Genomic DNA, 17,918 nt, shown 5'->3' with positions numbered 1-17,918 from the left:
GCACTTGGAATGCTCTCCCGGAAGAGGTTGTGATGGAGACTATTGTTCTGGGTTTCAAACGCAAGTTGGATGCATACCTTCTTGCTAATCATATTGAGGGATACGGGAAAACCGGGTCTCCATAAAGGAGTACCTAAATGAGCCTCCGCGTGTGCGGATCGCCGGACTAGATGGACCTAGGTCTGATCCAGAGAAGGCATTTCTTATGTTCTTAGCCAGTTTGGATGACATCCAGAACCTAACGATCAGCCAAAATCTGAATCCAGGCTGGGAGAAACTCTGAGAGGTGGCCCCCAATTTTGAAGGGGACCTCCCAGACCTGGCATCATTGCAATTTTTTGGCTGAGGGAGCAGCATGGGGTGCAGAGGGCTGGTTACATCTGAATCCTGAAAACTCTGCCTAGAGCTCTGGGATGTGGAACTGGAATATTGTCAAGATTGCCGGGAGTCATGAAAATTAGAGCATCCTGAACAGAGGTGTCAAATGTCGGTCCTCAAGGGCCACAATCCAGTCGGGTTTTCAGGATTTCCCCAATGAATATGTATGAGATCTATTAACATACAATGAAAACAGTGAATGCAAATAGATCTCATGCATATTCATTGGGGAAATCCTGAAAACCCAACTGGATTGCAGCCCTCAAGAACCGACATTTGACACCCTGCTCTAGAGGTTCTGAGTCTGCTGTCAAATAATAATTGCTGTCAAATAATAACTGCCCTTTCAATGGGAGTCTGCTGAGAGTAGCTTTAGAAGTGGAATCTCCAGCCTACTATCTGATCCAGAGCATTCTGTAAACAGAAATAGAATAAGATGATGTCTTTCTCATGACATGAATGATGTCATGATAAAGAGTGGAGAAACTGACTCATCACCTTCACTCTCCAAATTACATAGCCTAGAAAGGCAGGCGCATGTCACAAAGGATGCTGCTGAGGCTGCTTTGACCCCCAAAGTTAATACCTCGAAGAGTCGCTTGAAAAGTACATCAACATGGCAGTCCTGCATGTCTTTGAGCATTACACATCTCCATCACTGGGCAGGGAGGTGTGCTTAGTAACCTGTATCACCAAAGAATCTACTTTAGGCTGAGCAAACAACTGCTGGCACTCCCGTGCCATAGGATACAGGCAAGACATGGCTCTTGCTACCTTGAAAGTCCCCTCAGGAGATTCCCATTGCGCCATGACTAAAACATTAATGTCCAGATGCCAGGGAAATGCAGCAGCCTGAACTCTCACTCCATTCATAAGGGAGAAGGAAGTAGCAGGAACTGGCTGGGAGTTCAAATCGAATTCCTGTAAGGACTCCAGAATGAGATCTGGCAGGGCTGAGGGATTAAACAAGTGCAGGAGCGTGGGATCATCCCCAGGAACCAACACCAGAATAGGATCCAAAGTGCCAATCTGTTTGCCAGGCTTCCCCGTTATGGGAGGTGCAGCTTTGGACAGTAACGGCAGAGACAGATCAGTATCATCTGTAACCCCTGCAAACAGGACTCCTTAGGGCTGGGTAGTGCTAGACTGTGAGGCCGAAATTCCCTGAGGGGCTGTGCCCTGATATGTCGAATCTGAAGCGAAAAAGGTCTTTTCTTTGGGAGAGTGGCTCTCCTGAAAGGCTTTCCACATTAATTTAATGAATTCCGAGGAGAAAGCCAAACCAGGGAACAAACAGTCACCCTGTGATAACTCTAATCTGTGTTTCTTGGGCTCTGCGGTTCCGCATTCTTTTGCACAGGATGGTTGCCATTTTTGGAACACGAGAAGAGAAATGCCCGCTCCAGCGGGCTAGCCGCCATTTTCTCAAGTCAAGAAGACTGCGCAGGAGAGACTAAGCCCAAAGCTCCTACCTCTCTGTCCCATTTAGCATGGCACCTGGCACAAGGACGCTCCTGAGGCACAGAATTTGCACAATCTTCACATGGATTAGTGACAAAAGATACCAAGGATTCCACCCCAACAAGTTTTTAGGCAAAAGGAATTGATTTGGAGCTGCTGGGAACTTTTGAAAAAAAGCTTGCTAAAAAAATTCAAGATGGTCACCTCCAGATTTTCGTGCTAAAAATCACTGCCACCCTAAAACAAAGTGAAAACCCAGCAAATTTAGGATTTTTCAGGAGGGGAAATATTCAGAAACCACCAAAAATTGAAATTTTAGACCCCTCCCCCCAATTTCTCTCATAGGCAGTAACAGTCTTACTCACTGTGACCTGTACTGGAAATGTGATGCAGCCTGCCTCAGCTCTTTACAGTAGCTGGAAGAGGAGAAGAAATCACAGCCTCAAGCTGAAAGCTCCTTTCCATTGCTGACTGAACCCCCATCCCCACAGAGTGGTGGATGCACAAAAAATAGGGGGGGGGGCAAAAACGTAGACAGCACCCTATAAAACACCACTGAGGGCTAGATACACTAAAGTCTCCGATTATTAAAATGCCATGCAAACTAGCCGACTGATCAATGTTCTAACATCACTTCGCCATGCACAAAAGATTATGATTAATTCTAAGGACCTGAAAAAAAAAAAGACAAGTCAAGATCAGCCGCTTGAGCGACTTACCGTCAAGTTCAGCTTTGAAATCAATACTGAATAATATTAATAAAATGTATAACATTTATAACATGAATTAGATGTTTGCAAAAGGGAGAGATCTATACGTGTTATATGTGCGTTGTGAGCATGTGTGTTGAAGGTACATCTTATGCTTTCCGGTTAACAGCATAAAATATTTGAGAGGGCAGCGAAAAGAAAGTAAAAATTTTCATTCCTTATAATAAAAATATGTACGAGCTGGGCCAGAACTTTTTGAGTACAGCACCATCCTCATTTTTCCCCGCATATGCATAGTCTGCTGCTACCTCTTCACCCCCTCCCTACAGCCTCGATGGTCATATGTATATGACATCATGGAATTGGTATCATACTCACTAAACTGAAAAATAACCAAGCGGAAAAGACAAACACAACGGAAAATTGTTCGTTGACTGTTGACTTTTCTAATAGCTCCAAAAAGAAGGAAACCTTCCCAACAGCTCTAAAAAGAAAGAAAATTTCTACCAGCGGTGTTCATTAATCACTTTGTGACAAAAATGCTTTGCAGCCAACGCCTTCGACACGCAGCGATGACATACTCATATGACATAGTAAATCTTGGCACATATGTACATTGTGGCTGGACTATTCTTCGCATGTGTCTGTTGCTCTCACAGCGACCGATCGTTTGGGATTACGGCAAACCTCTGCACAAATCATTTGCATGCAAACTTGTTGGAACACTGATCACTGTTTCAGAACTGGCCAAAAAAATGGCCCATAGCGACCCAGTCTTAGCAACTGTGTTTTGTGCATCTAGCCCTGAGCCTCCTACGGAAGCCTGAAAGCCTCCGCTCAAACCCCCGCTAAGCAGTAGGTGAGGAATAGAAGTGGGGACAGCCCCGAGCGCCAAAAATACTTTTGCAGGCTGGCTTACAGATACCACAAGGGATTGACCTGTCAACTGCAGATCTCAGTCTGCTTTTTCTCCACACAGGCAGACTGAAAAACACCGAGTAAAATAAAAAAAAAGGGAGAGCAGAACAGAAGCACTCCTTCAGGTTCACATGGAGAAGGTGACAGTAGAACTCTCAGTGAAATAGGAGGGTTACAGAAAAAAATTCCAGAGCGGATTCCTTCCGCAGAGATTGTGGCAATGGAGAAATTACCCGCTTGTCCAGAATGATACACCTATTGTACTGGAAATAAGTTTAACTGATCTTTTATTCAAGCATATATGTATACTACACTGAGCTATGCTGGAGATGCACTGCTTTCTTCTGTCTGTGATTAAAAAGGTCACATTTCCCATCTTTCTACAGCCTGCCGTTTCCCAGATGTCTAGCAGAAGAACATTCCACTGCACATTGTAGGAACACCTCTTCCTGTCCAACAGCATATGCCTCCTTCAGAAAGCCTGCAGATGGGAGAGGTATAACTGAGGTATACTCTTAAAGAAGCTGCTCCCTCATAGCTTGCTACATGTTGTGACACTATAATCCAGTCACAAAATTCCATGCAGAAGGTATAACTAATGCACACAAACCAGTTAATTGAAAGTATTTGTATTTATTTATTTAACACCTTAGGTGAGGCAACAGCAACAAATAAGCAATTAAAAAAATCTGCATTTAAAACCATGAAAATGATCTAGAAAGTACTGCTTTAAAAAACACCTTTCAAAATCAGGGACTGCAGAACAACAAGGGGAACATTACTGCTTACCAAAGAAATTCACCAACACGCCTCCTATCATGGCTCCACATCCTCTGCCTAAACCGAGATGAAGACCTTGTAGGATACCCTGAGCAGAGGTTCTCAGAGCAGGAGGGACAGCAGCGCTGAGGTATGAAATACAAGCTGCCCAGATAGCAGCATGAGTCACACCTGCAGAGATACAAAACAGAGGAGTATTAGAACAGAGGCAAAATTATGTCTTACCTGATCATTTTCTTTCCTTTAGTCACAATAGATGAATTCAGGAACTTATGGGTTATGACCATAGGCGGTGGAACACTCTTTTGTTTGGGGGGAGGGGGGCAAAAGCTCCACCTTAGACCAAAGCCCTGCCCCAGACCCTGTCCTATAATAATAGTACTAATTGTAATGCCATTTCTTCCATTCATTCTTCCTATTCACACAATATGATCTTATTAATATATAATGGTAACCACATAATTAAACTACACAAAGCACACTGTATGCAGAGAAAATCTGAATTAAACTATCATTTATAGTCTGCTTTTTTCAGAGAGGTCAAGGCAGATGCAATGACACCTCGGTAACTGCTACAGAAAACTCCCCTTCAGTGCCAAGAAGTAATACAAAACCCTGCAAAGAGCATAAGAATAGCAATACTGGGTCAGATCAATGGTTCATCTAGCACAGTACCCCAATTCATTTTTCTTTTTTTTGTAACTATTTAATTTTAATAGACATACATTGCATAAAATGTGAAGTGTTGCGAGTTCTTCAGCGCCCACTCTCAACAAAAATCACTGCAAAAATACAGTAGGCGGTTTTCACTAATTTTTCAGATGGGGCTGTTATGAGAAAAAAAAGCTGAAAGCAAGCCAACAAATATCTTCCTACTTGGGGCCATGACACCAACCAAAGTTTCTGGACTTCCATCCCCACCAGAACACCTGGCTCAGTCACACATGCAGAAAAAAACCTTTTTAAATACAAACCCACAAACTAAAAGTATTATTGTACACAAATGAAACCCTAATAATATCAGACTCTGCACACAGTACACCACAAGAGAAATAGAAAGAAATGCATTTCTTCCTGAACAGTTCAAAATATAGAAATAACAAATGTAAATTTTCAAAATTGACTTATTTCAATCACTAAACTGAAAATAAACACATTTTTCCTACCTTTATCATCTGACAATTTTTTTTCTGTTCATCTTGTTCCCTATGTGCTCTTAATTCTGATTCCAAGGCCTCCTTATGCATTTACTGTTTCTTTCCTCTCTTTCTTCACCTTTTACACTACATCCGTCTTTGGCACTGATGTTCATACTCAGTTTTCTTCCATTTTTCTGCCTCCATCTCAAATCTATCTACCTTTCCATCTCTTCCCCACATCCTCCATCCAGTGCACCATCTCTTTCTTTCCTCCTCTTCCTAGCCCCCTCCATCTATGTGCACCATCTCTACCCTTCCTTCTCTTCCCCATCCTTCCATCCATGTGCATCTCTTCCTTCCTCCACTTCCCTCCATTCATGTGCCACCATCTCCTTCCCATTCCCTCCATCCATATGTTCCCTGTTGCTCTCCTTTCTGCCCCTCCCATTCAGCATCTCTCCCTACCTTGTTCCGAAGCCCCCCCCTTCACCTTGAAAAGCACAAGCAGATCACCAGCATGGGAGCAATTCTCTGGCACTGCCTATAGCCTCCTCTGCACAATTCCTTTGCTATGGTCCGCCCAACTGGAAACAGGAAGTTGCTTCACAGTGGGGGGTGGACCATAGCAGAACAATGCAGAGAAGGACCTCAGCAGCGCTGAAGAATCAGTGCAACACCAGTGTCTCCTTGCAGTTTTTGGGGGTTAGGGGGGCCTTGGAACCCAGCAGGGAGCTGTAAGCTGCATAAGAGGTCCTACTGCCAGTTCCCCCCCCACCCCCACCCACACCCCGCTGTTCAAACGCCTATGGTTATGACCATCCAACCATATCTCTGTGATAGGAACTAAAATTTTTAAAAACATTGAAAAAGGGATTTTGGAGGTGAAGAAACCTAAAAGAAGGGGCAGAAACCTAAAAAAATGGTTTTAAAGATTCCCCCTCCCTCCCACCGATTTTCCTCATAGGCTGTAAGAGCCTTACTCACTGTGACCTGTGCTGGAAATGTGCTAGAGCCTGCCTCAGCTCTTAAGGTAGTTGGATCTGGCATAAATCACAGTCTCAAATGGACCACTCCTTCAACACTAAATCTTCAGGCTGCCAGTTGGATCAGTATCTGGCTTACTGAGCCTCAAACCCCCGCGAACATGAAAAAGGGGAGGCAAAATGCAGTTGGAAACCTGTGGAGCCCCACTGAGCCCCCTACTGATGCCCGACAGCCTACGCTCAAGCTCCTGAGACCCATTAGGTGAGCAATGCTACAAGAATGGATACCAAGCTCCAGAAAATTTTTTTGCATGCTGACCAACAGGTACCACAGAGGGATTGGTCTGTCAGCTGTAGATCTCAGTCTGCTTCTCCTCCATACAGGCAGAGCTGATCCCTCAATGAGGGGAGCTCTAAGCATCAAAAGCCATCAGTTTGGGGGGACCCCCCCCTCAAAAAACACCCAAAAAATAAACCTTAGAGCTCAAGTGCAGAAATGAAAAGCCTAGTGAAAGAGGAGGATTCAAAAGCTGGGTAGGATTCATTCTGCATGGCTTGCAAGCATGGGGAGATTACCCATCCGACCAGAATGACATACCTATTGCACTAAAACATGTATTAAATATGTACTTTTCTGGTTGGAAGATAAAACAACTTAAACTGGGCAAGCAAAAAAGGAGCATCAATTATTTTACACTAGATCATCACTTTAGGAGCATATATTATTTAAGAAGTCTGCAACATTAAGGTCTTCCTCAGTAGAGAGGTTGAATAAACAAGGTCAGCAGAAGTGTGCCTAGAAACAATGCAGAAGATGGAAAAGAGCTGCGCCACAACAGGCAACCTTTTCAGAGAACTAGAGGGTACTTCCAAGCCCCTTTCCATAGCAATTACTATGAACTGCGTTTCTCTTCAGGCCTTCTAACACAACATTCCTCATAGAGGAAGGTGCGCTTGTCAATTGATGGTTTCGTATACATGCACTATGAAAATATGAAAGCTTCTGTGATCTCTGCTGCAGGAGCCCATCTGAGGAACAAATTGACAGGACCTATGAGATCTCTTTTCGTTATTTCAAAAGGTTTTGAAAACCATATTGTTTATGGCCTATCTTTAAATATGTCATGAAGCTGCGGACATAAATTACACAGTGTTAAGGAAAAGTGAATGCTCAGAAGGGTGTGTGTTCTCACAGAATACCAGTTTCCTTCCTCTTACTTGTTATTTCAAATACACTCAAAACAGTCTGCCCAGCAAGAGGAGTATCAAAAGAGCACAGTCTACCAAAACCAGCAAAAGCAACCACACAAACTGACACAATGCTGACACAAACTGCCCCACTTTACAGAGTGCTGGCAGTAACACAAAACTCTGTAAAAATACCCAATGCCTATGTAGCAAATCTGCCATACCAAAACAGCACCGGCTTTATTCCTGGGAGCAGTCTGTGCAACTGCTCAATAAAGAATTACAGTCTGTTCTCATTTTTTGTGGTAGTATGGTTCCTGGAAAGGTTCGCGAGCCACAAAATTGCGAACAACAAAATGCTGCATCTATAGGAAAATAGATGATAGGTACCAGTAATACATTTTGCACCTCAAAACCACTTAAAGTGAACAATGGATGCTATAGGAAAAATACAGTTAGGTTCCTGCATGGGACAGCATCGCCCGTATGTAACTCAGTGTTTTGTACCAGTTTGTGAAGTTTTCTGCATCTGCCCCTAAATATGACTGCTGCAGAGGTTCCATAATCAGAGTTGAATCTCAGTGTGTTAGTTGGAGATTGAATCAGTATGCACCACTCAAAGTCAAGATTGGAACTGCTGCTTCAAGTACCTGTATGTAGAGGGGATATTCAGGGCTATTGAAGCATGGATGTCAGAATTTAAATTACAACCAAACTTCCCCCTCCCCATTCGCGGTTTCCACACTTGCGGTTTCACAAATTCGTGATTTTTTTTTTTGGGGGGGGGAACCCATATTTTATTACGTTCTAGCCTCTCTCCAGCCTTCCTCCTGGCATCCCGGCCTTACCTGGTGATCTAGCAGGCTTTCGGGGCAGGAGCGATCTTCCTACGCTCCTGCCCCGTGCAGATTGCCAATAGGAAATGGCTGCCATGAGCTCCCGCCATAGTCTGCCCCTATCCCCTGCGAATACTGAGGGAGAAGTGTAAATCCTGACAGGGCCTTCCCTCTGCCACATCATTATTGGTATCACTGATAACATGGTGAGCAAGCCATAAGCATCCTGTTCACCGCTGATGCTGTTTTAGGAGGTCCAAAATTTGAGGTTCACGGTGGGGAGGGGGTGTCGATTGGCAAGTGCTGCACAGGGGGATAGGAGGGAAGGAGGGCTGGAAAGCTGCTGCACATGGGGGGGAAAGAGAAAAGAAGAATTGTTGGACATGGGGTGGAGAAGATGAAGGGAGAGATGCAACAAAGAAGAAAAAATCTTGCATATGGTGGAGGGAAGGGAGACATGAATGGAGAAGAGAGAAAGAAATGTTGAACATAAGATGGAGGACAGGGAGAGATGGTGCATGGGGAGCGAGAAAGAAATGTTGCACCTGATAATATAGGGGAGGAAGGGAGAGATGCTGGAGGAGACTAGAGAGGGAGAGAGAGAAATGGTAGACAGTGGGAAAGAAACAGAAATGATGGAAGGGAAGGTACAGAGATGAAAGATGAATGGTGAGCACGGAGAAAGAAGAAAATGTTAAATGGAGACTCTGGTGAGCGAGTTAACAGAACACAAACAGAAACCAGAGCCTGGGACCAACATGATTTGAATAATAAAATAACCAGACAACAAAAGGTAGAAAAAATAATTTTATTTTCTGTTTTGTATTTACAATATGTTATATTTGAAATGTGAATCCTGCCAGAGACAGTGTAGGCAGTGAGCATGAGCTAGGACCTAACAGAGAGAGGAAGTATTTTTTGTTTATGCTACAGCACTGGCGTGGGCTTGGGTGGGTGGGTGAAGAGGCTACAAAAATAAACTCGCCAGACCATTTGAAAAGAACGCTCAATTGTGCAGGAAAAGTGAATCTAATCAAAAATTCAATTCAATAGGCCAAATCAAATCGAAAATGTTTTCCCTGAATCAGGCAGCACTACTCTCTACCCTACCCATGCTAAGTGGTAGAACAGAGTGGAGGGCATGGATTGATAGCAGAGCAGAGGGAAATTCTCAGCATCACTGCCTGATTTGTGCACAATGAATTTTACTTTTGGAGTTCTCTTTCACAAAAGGGATGATTTAGGGGGAAAAAGATTTATCTTTTCAAAGCCTACTTTTCATATTGTTAAGCAAAAACAGCAAAGCCCTGGCTTGAACTTTTCACTGTGAACACGTCACAAGTCTGTTGTTTGCACCAGAATTAATACTTCTGGGTTGAAGCTGCCAAAGCCCAGAAAGCAAACAAGCAGTAAAGTTGTATTTCACAGCAGCCCTAGTTCCATTAGGTTTACTCAGGCCCGATGCTGAAAAGCTTTCCATGCCAGTAAGACTGGTTAAAACAGTCTTCCTGGCACAGAAGCTTTCCTGCCAGTGATGTTCAAAAGGGTTCTCAGGGAGCAGGGGGGCTGTTACTGATCCTCCTAGCAGCCACCAAAAACCCTAAGCAAATGAGTTCTCCTTGTGATGCACAAAAGGGAACCCCCCCACATTTCCCTTTTACAGGGAAAACATTGCCAGTAGCTGTTGTGCATGTGTTGTGTGAGGCAAAAACTCAAAATAGGAGGAATGGGAGTAAGACTATAAGATATCAAAACACATTAACACCCCATTTAATTAGAAAAAAAAATTAGGCACCTAAGTACTCTTTAAAGGTGAAAGAAAAAGCCTCAGATATCTCTACCAACCCCACACATCATTGGCTGGAAAAATAAAGTGCACACCACAAATGCAGAAACAAATGTATAGCGGCTGCTACCATTAAAAAAAAAAAAAAGTCTCCAGCTAAGCCCCTGCTCTCCCTGCCAGCTCAGCTACAAAACAAAAATGAAGATGACAGGAAGGATTGGAGGGGGAAGGGAAGGGAGGAGCAGGTGCCAGGCACATTTCCACCCGCCTTTTACCGGGCTACTCCGCACAAATAGCACGCATATGATTTGAATGCTATTTGTGAGAGAATAGCCTGGTAAATGTAAATCGCTTCCAACCCAGTATTTTTTACCAGGTTTATGGAGCTTTGTGCATCTGGGCATCAGTTTGATAGGGTGAAGGAAGTTGAGGTTACAATAACAGCTTTTGATGGCATAAATAGATCAAATGGGCTTCTCCAATCTGCTCTTTTCAAATTCCTCAACTTTGGCCAGATTCATCAAATTCTGTCTTCTGCTTTCTTAATGGTTTTCTAACAAAGCTATTCATTAAAGTATAATACTGTTATTTTATGGTACCAAGGCTTTTTCCAGGGAGTATTTGGGAGTGGAGGAGTGGCCTAGTGGTTAGAGCAGCTGCCTCAACACCCCAGGGTTGTGAGTTTGATTCTCACTGCAGCTCCTTGTGACTCTGGGCAAGTCACTTCCTCCCTGTCTTGACAGCTCACAACCTTGGGGTCATCTTTGACTCATCTCTTTCATTCTCTTTGCATATCCAACAGACCGCCAAAACTTGTCACTTCTTTCTCTACAATGTTTCGTCTCTGAACACACAAACAAAACCCTCATCCACGCTCTCGTCACCTCTTGCCTAGATTATTGTAACTTGTTTCTAGCAGGTCTTCCGCTAAGCCATCTCTCCCCCCTTCAATCAGTTCAGAATTCTGCTGCATGGCTTGTATTTCGCCAGGGTCTCTATGTTCTCAAGTTGCTTCACTGGCTTTCTGTCTGTTTCCACAAACAGTTCAAACTCTTCTTACTGACCTACAAGTGTGTCCACTGCAGCTACTCAGTATCTCTACTCTCTTATCTCTCCCTATACACTGCCCCGGAAACTTCGATCTTCAGATAAGTCTCTCTTGTCTGTTCTATTCTCCACTATTGCCAACTCTCGACTCAGTCCCTTCTGCCTTGCTGCACCACACATCTAGAACAACCTGCCTGACTCAATACGTCAGGCCCAGTCTCTGGCAGTATTTAAATCCAGTCTTAAAGCCCACTTCATTTAAGTTTCATTTAAGACCTCACCTTACCAATTTGCAAAAGCAAAAAAATCAGTTTGCTATGCCCTCTGTAATCCCTTACCCTCTCTACCTCATCATTACCTCTGTAATTCCATACCTAAACATACATAGTTTCACCATTTGTCCTGTATATAACCCTTACAGTGTCTTGGCAGCATTCAGTAAAAGAAGCTCTTCCCCTGGTCAGCCTCATGAACATGCTTAGCACTTTCCAACTTTGGGCTAGATGCAGTAAAGTCAGTGATCGTCACTAGACCTGTTTTCACAGCTTTAGCGACAATAGCTATTACCGACCCGATTCACAAAACAGCTCACTGTGTGTTTTTCCCCTCGATCACCCATTTACTGATCCAGCCATGCAAATTAGCTAAAACCCTAAGAAAAGTAGCCAAGCGATTGATGCACTAACATCACTTGGCTATGCAAAAACACCCAGGGATTTTAACTGTCAGAAAAAACCGACAGGTTAGACCTGTTGGTAACTGTGTTACTGACAGGTCAGTCTGTTCCATAAAATATCTGTCCCATAATATTCAAATAATTTTTATTATTTCAACAATAAACAAACGAATACATGAAGCAGATTTCTTCAAGAAATAACAGAGCACACACACAACCCGACCCCCTCCCTTCCCAACCCACCCCACCCCAAGAGTCCAGTGTCAAAACAAAGACCAAGAGTTGAAGGTAATCCTATTGATTCAAAAGTCTACTGCAAGCATGTGGTGTAAGGTCCTGCCAAAAGCATTCCCAAGTCTGGCTGAATCTACGATATCTGTCCCATAAAAGAAAAAAAAAAGCAACCCCCCCCCACACACACACACCGATGTTGGCCCTCTCTCCCTGACAAACTGGCACTGTGAAATGGCCCCCCTGTGCCAGTGAAAACAGTAGGAGGAATGCCCACTTCATCCTGTCATGCCGAAGCTCCCCCGCAAAAGAAAATTGGCAGGAAGGATGCCCACTCCCTCCTGCCACTGAAGACCCACTCCCACTCCATGTGCCCCCCAAATATCCTCTACTCTCTCCCCTTCCCTCCTGTCACTGGAGTTCCCTCGCCACCCCCCCAATCCCTCCGTACCTTCTCTTTAGGCCCCTCCCCGTGCATCACATGATGCACCAGAGAGGGAAAGGCCTGCCATTCTGGAGCTGCGAGCCTGCAGTATTTACTGCCATGGTGGTCAAACAGCAGATCAGCCAAAATCATAAAAATCAGTTTACTGTAGTGGAGACACAATGCACATATAAATGCCTGGCACAGACAGTGTTTTGCCCACAAAAGGGCTGCATCATCAGCTTGCTGGCTGCTGTAGAATCCGACTGTAGAGTGCTGCCATCTTTTGGCTTATTACTGTGTTAACTTGGCTGGTGATGCTGTTACTATATACCACTTGGTCTGATTAACCCCTGATGCAGTCCTTGTGGGCGAAACATGTGCATTGTATCTCCAGTACAATAAACTGCTTTTTATGACATTACTTCGACTGATCTGCTGTTTTAACCACCATTTTGGATTTTGCAGACCGCCTGCCCTGTTGTTTATTAAGGTATTTACTGCCATGACCATTACTGCAGCACTACAATGAATTCTTCTTGTAAGAGCCCTCATAGAACTTGTTACAGTAAAAATGTTTATACAAGCAGAATGTTTTTGAAACAATGATTACTTTAAAACAGACTTACTATTAGTAGTAACGTATACTTTATGTGCAAAAAATAATTCTAACTGGGCTCTAGGACTTCCTCCACTAGTCTTCCTCCTCAAGTCAGTGAGCCTTTCCCATGGGTTTGGCAGTGCTGGATGCCTTTCCTCAGAGAAAAGAAGCAATCATCCTCTAATATAAGCAGCAATTCAGCTGATCCTTCCAAACCTAAGCATTAGAGAGGCTCGAAGAGATTCTCTCCCAGGAGAACCCAGAACATACAGCATATGAGAGAAAACCAAAAAACACTGCACACAGAACATCCACAGCTTCTACCAGAAATGCAAGTTATTACTTAAGAACAGCTTCACTGTCCAAGTTGCTAGAAATAGAGCTGTCAGCTCATTCTAACCACAAAAAATCTACAGCTGTATTTGTTTAGGAAGACGCATCACTCAGTACTCTTTTGCGTGGGGTCTTGCATAGCTAATTTGATATAGTATTCTGCTGTGCACAGGGTACAGTACTACTGACAAAAGGAATGAGATTAAAGGTTTTACTGCAGCCTAAACGTAAATTATAGATGTTACTCAAAAATTGAAATGGGGTAAATGAACCAAAGACTAACAATATTGATATGTGGCTTTCAGATTCTTGTCTGATGGCATACAGTATTTCATTTTCCATCATTAATGAACTCTAAAGATTTGGCCATCTAGGAGTATCTTCTCAGCCGCTGAGTTTTTTCTTTTTTCGTTAGTTACAGGGTGTGATCTTCCTGTACAGATGATTTGTCATTAACTATTCACACACATACACAGCCCCAGCCAATTGACGTCTATATTTTCCATGACAACAGGAGCTAGGAGAGCCTTTAACTTCTTCACATTCAGAGAGAAGAAATTCCATTTTGTCTTACCTTGAAGCACTTCCAAAGGGAGAACAGTCCAGGCATTTTCCAGATAGGAGATATAGAGGTAACGTGCAGTGTTGCAAGCCAGCCCGATGTATAATACTCTGAATTGTAAAAAAGAGAGAGACAGGAGTAAGGCCATACCATCATAGGCATCTCCCGACATCAGACTTCAGAATGCTTTTCTTCAATACAAGGCTTTGTGCCAGTCATAACGTACTCTGAATATCTAGTTCAAGACTCTGGGCTATTTTAGCTCACAGTATAATAAACTTTCAAATTTGTTCTGTGTGTGTGGTACAAAAAACGGGCAAGGATGCTTTCTTTCATACTGATCATCAAAATAATCCCTACATTTAGATCAGTGGTCTCAAACTCGTGTCCCAGGGGCCACATGTGGCCCGCCAGATACTATTTTGAGGCCCTCGGTATGTTTATCATAATCACAAAAGTAAAATAAAAGTTTCTTGATCATATGTTTCTTTAGCTATAAATTACATTATTATTATTAAGACTTAGCCAAAAGGAAAGCTTTATAAACTATAAAGAGTTTTACCTCATGCAAAATTGTCATTTCTTTAATAAGACATTAACTATTTTTTTCTGAGGCCCTCCAAGTACCTACAAATCCAAAATGTGGCCCTGCAAAGGGTTTGAGTTTGAGACCATTGATTTAGATCCACCTCTACCTCCAATTTAAACAGCAATTTATATACCACTCTACATGTATACCAAATATGCAAACCAGTTTTTGTACAAATATTATTTATATGGGAACTACAGTGTGACTAGCTCAGGAACAAAAGCAGGAGATGAAGGATTAAAATAGCTACACTTGACAAATAAAATTTATATCTGAGTTTCTATACCCACTAAAAAATGCACACCACTTATTGATGAAGCAATCAATGCTGTCAGTCAAATTCAAACCACAAGACAGTGAGCTGTCTCGAGTTCTGTAATCTCTCTTGTCCAGTTCTTTGTTCCGACAAAACAGGAAAATCCTCATAATAGTTCTAGAAGGGAAATAAAAAACCCCACAGGACTGGCTCAGAATATCACCCATGACTTGGGTGCAATAGCTTTGTCGAAGAAAAAGCAAAAAAAAAAAAAAAAAAAAAAAAAAAGGAGAAAACCTCTACAAATATATACAAATCTCAGAGAAAGTAGTAAGAAAAAAGACCAATTAAATTCCAACCAACTACAGAAGTGACTAAACATACATAAAGTAGCATTTATTAAGCAACCAAAATATTTCCTAAAAACCAATAAAATACAAAAACAGATTACCCGATTTAGGGCCCCTTTTACAAAGCCGCTGTAGCAATTTTCCCACAGCAAATGCACCAAAGCCCATAGGAATTGAATAGGCTTCAGTGCAATTTTCATGGGGAAATCACTACTGCAGCTTTCTAAAAAAGGACCCTCAATTATATACAGAAAAGGTTTACAAAACATGCAAAAATGTTGCCAAACTAGTTAGCGATCTGTGTTTCAGCGATAAATGCCTGCCTCAGGAGTCACAAGATCTAAAAACAAAGATATGATAGGAAACATACAAGCATACGAGGGTCATTTCATAAATAATGTACACTATTTTTTTTTAATTTACATGTTTTATTTTTTTCCCAAGTATTTCTTTACAGTCCTTCAATATAGTCTCCCTGCTTTGCAATGACCGAGTCCCAATGTCCGGGTAGCTTCATTATTCCATCCAAGACACCATTTTGTTCAGTTGCCGAATAGCTTGGGTACCGGCGGAAAAAAGCTCTTCCAGAGATGCAAAACAATGTTCATGCATAGGTTGTTTCAACTTTGGAAAAAGGTCGAAGTCTGGTGGACTCATGTCTGGACTGTAGGGAGCATGAAGTAACACCTCCCAGCCGTATTCACATAGTTTTTCAATGACGAGTAGAGAGCTCTATCTTCCCCACGACCAAAAAAATTTCGACAAGCTCAATCAAAAGTCAAACAAATGATGATTTTTTCTTATAATCATGAAGGCATCATCATCAGGTTTTGTGCATTTTTTGCAAAAAATGCGCAGAAAACTGCACAAAACCTGACCTCAGTTCAGTGGCGTACCTAGCATATGTGACACCTAGGACACATCATTTTTTGACCCCCCCCCCATCTATATGAAAAATATGATTTTTAGTAACAATCCACATATCACATAACAAGAGTGTACCTAGGAAAAGGCAGCATCTTAAACATTGCAGTGAACACTAGAACACCAACACATACATTGTAAAACTAAACAAGCCAGATCCCGCACAGTCAATTGATCCTGCAGTCAATGCCAACTGAAAACTATGTTCTTTTCATACATACAAAACAGAGATACACCCTCGCCCAATATGGAATAATCACAAACTAAAAATAGAAATATGTAGACAAAAGTTAAACTGAACCGCCAAAAAAACAGACTCTGCATACAATGCAACACCACAAAAACAGTAACACATGTCCTCTAATACTGTGCAAAATATAAATACAGTAGATGTAAATTTGAAAAAAACTGATACATAACAATCACCACTTTACAAATTAACAAATAAAAATAAAACAAATAATGAGAAATAAGAAAATACCATTTTATTGGACTAATCCATTTTTCAATTAGCTTTCAGAAGCTAAATCTTTCTTCAGAACAGTACTGTTATGATATCCTGTCCTGACCTGAGGAAAAGAGGGTTTAGTCCAAAAAATTGCCTTATTTCCATTTCCTATTTATAAAATTTTATCAATACAGTTACAATACTACTTGATTCTATGTAAAGCAACAAAATAATTTTTTTTCTACCTTTTGTCGTTTCTGCTTTAATTATCTTCTCTTCGCTCTCTTCTTTCTATTCAACATTTGTCCTCGCTCCCTTCCATGCAACATCTGTCCTCTCTTTGCCTCTTCCACCCAGCCTCTGCCCTCTCTCTCTCTCTCTACCCCTTCCATCTACTGTCCACCTTCTCTCTGCCCCTTGCATCCACTGTCCACCCTCTCTGCCCTTTCCATCCAGTGTCCGCCCTTTCTCTGTTCCATATGGCATCTTCCCTCTTTCTATGTCCCTTCAATAAACTGTATATCCTGTGCCCTTTCTCTCCTTTGTACATGATTCATTTCAGCTTCACCCTCTCCCCTATGCTCTGGCATCTCTCTCTTCTCCTTTCCTTCCTTCCTTCCCACTCCACCCCATGGTCTGGCATCTCCCTCCTATCTCTCCCTCTGGCACCTCCTCTCCTTTCTTTCCCTCTGGTCTGGCATTTTGCCTCCTTTAGTTTCCCTTCCCCCCATGCCCTGGCATTTCTCTCCTATCCTTCCGTCTCCCCCTCCCAATCCATTATCTAGCATCTCTTCTCCTTCCTTTCTCTCCTTCCTTCCATCTGCCACCTCCTCCTCCCCCCTGACATCTCCCCCCCCCCCATGGTCTGGTAGCTCCTTTCCTTTCCTCCCATGGTCTTGGCAACTCTTTCCTCTCGCTTCCCTGATGTTCCTTTTCCCCAATCTCTCTTCCCCATTTCCCTCAGCGTCCTCAGCCCACTCTCTCTCCACTTTTCTTCAGCGCACGCACATAAAAACAAGCAAGTAATTTTATATCATTTTCATTCTATTCATTCATAGAAATTACAGTCTAAATAATGCCAGTCACATAACAAAACATGATTTTACAAAAATAATTCCCTGCACAGTCAAGCCTGCAAGGATTACTAGATGTCTTTCAGCAGCTCCCCTCCCTCCCTTCCCCTTACCTTCATGGCCAAGTCAAAATGATCTACCAACAATAAAATTTTAAAAACACAAAGCACACTGTACGCAGAGAAAATGTTAATTATCATTTATATTCCACGGGTTTTCAAAGAG

At 42.5% G+C, this 17,918-nt stretch overlaps 1 protein-coding gene across 6 annotated transcripts in view; it reads right to left on the bottom strand.

Moving 5' to 3' along the window:
* Positions 1-17,918, bottom strand: part of MFSD6 (major facilitator superfamily domain containing 6) — a 76,272-nt gene that overhangs the window by 26,453 nt on the left and 31,901 nt on the right. For all 6 annotated transcript variants that reach the window (XM_033945320.1, XM_033945322.1, XM_033945318.1 and 3 more), the window contains exons 4-5: positions 14,066-14,163; positions 4,257-4,418 (exon numbers count right to left, since the gene is read on the bottom strand). In XM_033945320.1, coding sequence (XP_033801211.1) covers positions 4,257-4,418; positions 14,066-14,163 — 260 coding nt within the window. The remainder of the gene's footprint in view (positions 1-4,256; positions 4,419-14,065; positions 14,164-17,918) is intronic.

The sequence above is a fragment of the Geotrypetes seraphini genome, chromosome 5, assembly GCF_902459505.1.
Source record: "Geotrypetes seraphini chromosome 5, aGeoSer1.1, whole genome shotgun sequence".
NCBI lineage: Eukaryota > Metazoa > Chordata > Amphibia > Gymnophiona > Dermophiidae > Geotrypetes > Geotrypetes seraphini.
Note: the sequence above shows the minus strand (reverse complement) of the source record. Positions and strands in the feature narration are given on the sequence as shown.